General features: G+C 39.4%; 1 protein-coding gene across 1 annotated transcript in view; it reads left to right on the forward strand.

The window, feature by feature from the left end:
* The window catches only part of LOC138015305 (NLR family CARD domain-containing protein 3-like), a 31,754-nt gene that overhangs the window by 14,146 nt on the left and 10,108 nt on the right, over positions 1-7,500 (forward strand). Inside the window, exon 10 of the mRNA XM_068862295.1 lies at positions 7,242-7,304. Coding sequence (XP_068718396.1) covers positions 7,242-7,304 — 63 coding nt within the window. The remainder of the gene's footprint in view (positions 1-7,241; positions 7,305-7,500) is intronic.

A 7,500-nucleotide genomic window follows, 5' to 3' on the forward strand; every position in this document is an offset into this window, starting at 1 on the left:
AAAAAAAAAATTGGTTTTTGCTTTTCTAGACCTTGCACTCTTAAAACATTTGATGGTACAGTGATGCATTACATCCATGAAACCAAAAAAGTAACCAAGGAAAAGGAAACGTAACAACAGAAATCATGTCCACACCGAGTGCATACAGAATTGGTGGACGTATCCGCAAACCTAACCGCAATATGACAGCTATGTAATGTTAGCGGTGCCAGAACAAGACTTGATGACAACTATAATGTGATGCATTTGTTGGTTCGTATGCAAACTGAATACTCACTTCACGATCCGTCAAGGTCGCAGTCCTTCTTTAGCTTTCTTTGCATGACGTCATGACTCTTGCATATCATTAGGGAGCTGTAGTAACGACAACGGCGACGGCAACGAGAACGTCACAAAATAAGCATTTTTAATGTGAAAAAACAAATTTTAAAAAACAATAGCTTTGCACGCCCTGCACGTGCATTTTTCATTTTTGTCCATTTGTGTGCCGTCGTCAGCAAAACAACGTGAAAGAACCAAATTTGAGGTTTTATGGACGACGTCAGCACTTGGAGATAAATTTTCATTTTTTCTCCTAAATCACAGTTAATCGAGGGACTGGTTATGAAACTTGAAAACCTTCAAAAGCGCGAACAATTTTGTCGCAATCGATGTTGAATTGACAGTGACAGTGCACAATCTTTTGTTAACGCTTCACACGGGCTCGCAAATTAGTTGCGCATAATTTAATCGACAAATATGATTGGTTGTCTTCTTGAGCGAAGGTGTGTTTTATGCATATTAAACAAAAGATTTGTCGAGTTTCATAACCATCTTAATGCATTAAATATGCCTAAATTAAGCGTGATTCATATCGGTTTCATTCTTGAGGGACGGCCACAGCATTGTGATGTTAAAAACTTTTGAATAGTCACGAAGTGATTACAATAAAGCGAGTTTTGAGATGACGTTTTCGTTGCCGTTTCCGTTGTCGTTGCTAAAGCTCCCTATTAACGGGCCGTAGACGGACGGAGTTACGCATTGATGTCTGTACAGGTTGTACAGTTGGTTTGCTGACCGTATCAGTTCGTTCTTATTGGCCGTATGAGACCTGATTGAAAAACGACTGAATTATGTACTAATGAATCTTGAAAATAAGCATTTATTTCTGTGAGGTATTTCTAGAATTATAGCTAATTACAAGACATGCAGTCGCGGCACATTGGGGTTCACAGGTCAGCGGTCGTTATGGCGGGTGGATTGACTTTTTATGTTGCAGTCTATTACTCCAAGTTTTCGCGATTTCTTCGAATTCTAAGTGGCTCTTCATCAGCAGCCTTGTTCGTAATAATGTTTGGCTTCAGCAAGATTTATTTCCTGGTGACATTTCGCGAATTGCTCTAAATAATTGCCTTGTAAATGGGAGTAATCGTGTCCGCCATCTTGGATTTGCTGCTACTCATTTGGCGACTCATCGTTCTGGTGGATCCGAGGCGTTGAACAAACTATGGAAAGTTGTTTCACCTCATGCCCCAGCTACTATGTTACTTCGAAAGAAGTTTTTAAAGCGAAGAATATTCTATTCGTCGAACCAAACAGCTTCGTTTAATCCTGCTATATTCGTGCTCAGCATCAGTGGCGATGTTGAGGCCAACCCTGGTCCAAGCAACAACCAAACGAGATCTGCGGTAATCAAATGCTTTAATTGCTCGAAAACTGTACAGAGTAACCACAAGAGGCTTTGGTGTGAGAAATGTCCTACCCTGACTCATGCTCGCTGTGTTAATATTTTACCTATGGAGCTAAAACATATACGTGCTTGCAGTCCTCTTAAATGGATATGTGATAACTGTACCCTGAGCGAACTTCCGTTCTTCAGTGTCAAGGATTTTGACTCTTTAGATCCACTGAATGAACATGTTTCGTCTAACGAATATAATTCTGATAGTCATCTGGAGGAATTAAATGCCAGGAGATCAAATTTTTCTGTTATGCACTTGAACACCCAATCTATGACTTCTACATTTAATGAGCTGCTGCTGACAGTTCAGACATACCAATTTGATGTAGTGTCCCTAAGTGAAACGTGGCTGAAGGATAATCACCTATTATTGAATCATGTTTCAATTCCTGGCTACACCCAAGAATTTAGAAACAGAGATGGAATTAAAGGTGGAGGTGTTGGAGCATATATTAAAGAAAGCATCAAATACAAGAGGCGAAAGGACATTGAAAATAAGCACCCCAATCTGGAGCACCTTTGGATTGAGATTGGTGGTAAAAATAAGAACAGTTCTTTATTATTGGGAACAATTTACAGATCAACACGAATCCTCGACACTCAACAATGGTTTTTGGAAATGGAGAACATGTTAAGTGAATTCACAACCTCCTGGAATGGTCTGTTGGTTCTCCTGGGTGACTTTAACATTGATCTGTTAAAACCCACACCTATGGCTAGACAGTTCCTTGATCTCTTGTATGTTTTTAACTTAACGCAACATGTGGACAAACCTACTAGAACGACACGTCAAAGTGAAACACTCATCGACCATATCATTTCCAATTGTCCGCAACGTGTAAAATTCATTAATGTCCTGCCTTGCTCAACCATCAGTGACCATGATGCTCCTTACGCTTGCATAGATATACGTGTTACGCGCTTTGCTCCAAGGTTTAAATACATTCGTAATGAGCGTCAGTTCAATGAGGAGTCTTGCGTGGAAGACTGTGCTAATCTCCCATTGAGTGTTGTTTATGCTCTGGAGGATCCCAATGAAAAACATGACGTTTTTAGTGGCCTTATATTGCAGTGTATAGAACGACATGCGCCGCTAAAGCGTACTAGGCTAACTCGTCCTCCGGCTCCATGGTTACAAAAAGATGAAATACGGCAGACTCAGCTACTGAGGGACAAGCTTCGGTTCGAAGCACACGCAACTAAAGCACAAGACATCTGGCGAAAGTTTCGTGATGTGCGAAACCTCCTGAAGAAGAAAATACGTGAGGCTCGCCAAAATTTCATCAATAAAGCTCTCTCATCTAAAAAGCCTAAAGAGGTGTGGCAGGTTATCTACCGTATTCTGCACCCAAATCCTACACCCTTGAGGTGCAATGTAGATGCTCTAAATGAACACTTTGCAAGTACAGCCACGAGGACTACTGGTGTCCAAACATCTGATACTAAAGAAGACCTGATAGCCTTCTTGGATGCACTACAACCCGAAGAGTCTCTGACAGGAAATGACAGCTTTACCTTAAGGCTTGTTACATTCCATGAGGTCCTACGTGAGCTAAAGCACCTACGATCAGACACATCCACAGGTCCTGACCTAATTCCAAAATTTTTAAAGCCTATTGCTGAATATATTGCGAGCCCTTTAACTCACATAATTAACTCATTTATTACATTGTGTGACTTTCCAGATAAATGGAAACAAGCTCGTATAACTCCAATCCCAAAAGTGGATAGTCCTCAAGATAACAATGATTTTCGACCAATCTCTATATTGCCCGTTTTGTCTAAAATCTACGAGAGGCTTGTTCACAACCAAGTTGTTGAGTTTTTGGAAAATCACCATCTCCTTGAGGACAATATTTCTGGCTTTAGGAAAGGCCACTCTACAACATCTGTTTTATTAAGCATACGTGATGACATATTGAAAGCAATGAATCGGAGCGAATGCACCCTGCTTGTTTTAGCTGACTTCTCGAAAGCTTTTGACACTGTCAAGTATAAGTCTGTGCTTGAGAAAATGAATGTTCTCGGATTTTCAAAGTCATACCTTAAATGGACAGTCAACTACTTGTGTGGAAGAGAGCAGTTTGTTCAAATCGATGACCGGATTTCAAAATCTGTCAGTATTAGCTTTGGAGTCCCACAAGGTTCGATCATGGGTCCTCTCATTTTCAACATATATATTGCTGATCTCCAAGGGAAACTCGATTGTGCTTGCCATCAATATGCTGATGACACAACCATATATCAAGCATCGAAGCCTGCTGAACTAACATCTTGCATTATTTCAGTGCAACGTAATGTGGATAAACTGCAATGTTGGGCTAATGAAGCAAATCTGGCTTTAAATCCCAGCAAAACGAAGTACATGTTATTATCTTCCACTAAACTTTCTTCCTATCATGAACTTAATAACATTGACATTGATTTAAGAGTTGGAAGTATATCCTTAGAACGTGTATCTTCGGCAAAACTTTTAGGGACCCATATTGATCACAACCTAAAATGGGAAGAAAATGTCAAGCAAACTTCAGCTTCTTGCTATCGCACTCTTGGAATCTTAAAGAAATTGAGGAACTTTCTTCCATTTCAAGCAGTTAGTTCAGGCCCTAGTACTTTCCAAGTTGTACTACAATTGTGTTGTTTATCATAATTTACCACATTACCTTGTTAAACGCCTACAAAGAATTCAAACGGCATGCGCGAGCTTTGTTGTAGGTAAATTTGTTGAAAGGGAGGATATTATAAAGCTAAGAGTGCTACCAGTTAAAGAACATATCGAATGGCAGTTGTTAAAGCTAGTTCATAAGGCGATTTATTCTCGTGAATGGCCAGGTTACCTGCGACTGAAGCAATTTATGCACAATCGAACGCTGAGGTCCAGTGCAGCTATGCAGCTTGAAATCCCACTAGTGTCATATATTTATCAAGACCAAGCTGCTAAAAGCTTTAACATTTTACCTGGATGTGTAAGGAACTGTCTTGATTTTAACCAGTTTTCTAAGATGACTTTTAAGTTTTTAATGAAAAAGGTCAAAGATAATTTTTTAGCTTAACGTTTCTATTTATTTTTATTATTGTATTTTTATTACTTTTTTACTTTTTTTTTTTACCTTTATTTTTATTTTAGATGATATATTTTAGCAGATGAAGAGCCACCTTGTGGAAATGCTGAATAAAGCCATTATTATTATTATTATTATTATTATTATTATTATTATTATTATTATTATTATTATTATTATTATTATTATTATTATTATTATTATTATTATTATTATTATTATCCGTCGATTTGGCAAGATTTCCGCACAGGTCCCTACTTCATTATGCATACACTCCTTTGTTTCAAGAAAACAATAGCGATAACAATAGGCGTCCTTTGGGACTGTGGCGCTTTGTTCTTTCTTTTTAGAGGTTTTTTTTTTAAAGTCCATATGGACTTAAAAAAAGTTCGTCGAACTTCTGTCTGAAATACGGAAAATCGAACAGTTTTTCCTGCAATTCCGGCACTTTTCCTGCAATTTTACCCATTTTTCAGTTTTAGAATAAGCGTAACAAGTGGAGTTTCAAGCAATCGTTGTAATAGGGTTCAGATTCGCAAACATAACAAACAAACCAAATAAAAGTACTGTCATAAGAAATTTAATGGCTACCTGCTCTTTTCATCGTGAAATTGTTCTTCCTTTGTGCTTAAAAATTCGCCGAGACACTTCAAAGTGTATATTTTCTTCCTTTCCTGTATTTAGGATCACGAACTGTGCATTTAGAGGGATTTTGCGATTTATCGCTCTTTGTAGAGATTGGCAATATGCTCAATGATACTTCCAAGTAAATGGCTTTGGTAGATATCCATGGATGTTCCCCTACGCTGCATACTTCGTTTCACTGCCCATCATGTCTTTTCAATGCCCTAGTGTGGGCTCGTTTGTCTGGGTCGACGAAGTTTAGGCGATGGTTAACTGCGGTGAGATAATAGGGCCGTTTATACGAGAGAAAATAAACCGCGGCGAACTCTAACCGCGGCTTACGGAAGCCGCGGAAGGAACTATTTATACGAGTACAAACTCCCAGGCCAGGATAAGCCGCGGCTTGAGAAAGCCGTGAACGTGGATTTTGTACCATTTATACGGAGTGTTCGCTGCTTACGTAAGCCGCGGCCAGAGTTAGCCGCGGCTTATTTTCTCTCTTATAAACGGCCCTAATGTTAGCCCTTGTCTTGTAGGCAGCTGTAAACTTTCCGGCCACAGGTAGCTAGGGCTAATATTTTTTCAAGGAAAGTTTACGGTCAGAAAATTAATATGTGTTCTGGCGGATTGAAGGCTATCCATTGCAGTTTTTTCTTGAGCATCGCGAAACAGATCCATCTCCCGATGCGGCACTTTGTCTTTGCCAACTGACTGCGTTTTCACACAGGTTTTGGACACGGAAGACGAAAGTAAATTGTTTTCTTTGCACCACTCTATGCACAACTCTGGAAAGGCTATAAAGCAGGGACAATTTCCAAATGATCAAATTTCCCATTGCTGTGACCCTTCTACTTCGGTAGCCATCTTCATTATTACGAAGACACAAGTTTGCTTCAAAAGAAGGGAAATATGAAACGATTTTAATTGCAATGAACTCGTGCATGAAAGTTTCCCATGAAAGATGCACTAATCAGACTTTAAGGGTGGTATACTCTTCTACGCAGTGAACTTATAAGTGTGCCGCACGAATTGAAGGAAAAGCAGGTCACAGTTCACAGCAATACTGGAAAACCTAAAACTATCACATGGACTAACCTTAAGCCTAAACAGTGCCTTTAGTCGTAATTAGGGTTACGGTTAGCATTATTAAAGGGATGGGTTGTTTCAAGAGTAGTAAAACAGGGATCTCTTAACGGTAACCTACAAGTGTAAGTTCGATTGTAGGTGCTCGGCGCGGCACGTGTATATAATTACGTATCATTGTTATGTAAATAGTCAGCCAGAATTCAAAATAAATATCATTTTCAAGATGAGAATTTGCAACTTGACACGTTTGCTCAGTGGCAAAGAACAGGGACAAGTAATCCAGAGGTTTACAGTGGGTCGGAGTTGAAGGCAAGCAACGAGTGACATATCATGGGATAAAATGGCAGAAAAAGCCGAGCGGGATCTGGAAATAAGAACAAGACGAAGGGATAGAAAGGGGAAAGCTGGGACAAAAACGAGTAACGTTGTGAGCGATAAAGGGAAAGAAGAGAGAGAGGGAGGGAGAGAAAAAATGAGAACCGTTTTTATTCATCCCGTAAGTACAAATGACCCATGTATATATTCGGTTCTCTTGGGTATACGTATTGTTCTACAAAACAATAGCGCGAATGAGTAATTAATTTATTCTGCATGCATAATGAAGTAGGGACCTCTTGCCGTGCTGTCACTCGACCCCGTAAAGCAAAGAAGATGACTCCTTCATACGTTTCCCTTTCACTGCCATTACAGAGTTACTTAAATTAAACTTGACAGTTTGGTGTGTTTATCTTATTGTTCGGTTTATTTAGAGATGGTGAAGCATCTTCAGCCATGCGAAAGGAACAGCAAAGAATGTCTGAAAGATGAGCAAGGTTGGTTGTGACAGTCCGAAGGTTAAAATATCAGTAAGACTGGATTTCTATAGCAGCGCTTGTGTCAAAAGAAATGGATAAACTCTAGTATAACTGAGAGGTAAACTAGTTGTAGTCTCAGATTATTGCAAATGTGTTCGACACTCATTCAGGGAGTGAAATAGAAGGGAGCAGCGTCTGTTTCCTAGCGGCGAAA

This window comes from Montipora capricornis, chromosome 1 (genome assembly GCF_036669925.1).
Source record: "Montipora capricornis isolate CH-2021 chromosome 1, ASM3666992v2, whole genome shotgun sequence".
NCBI classification, from domain to species: domain Eukaryota; kingdom Metazoa; phylum Cnidaria; class Anthozoa; order Scleractinia; family Acroporidae; genus Montipora; species Montipora capricornis.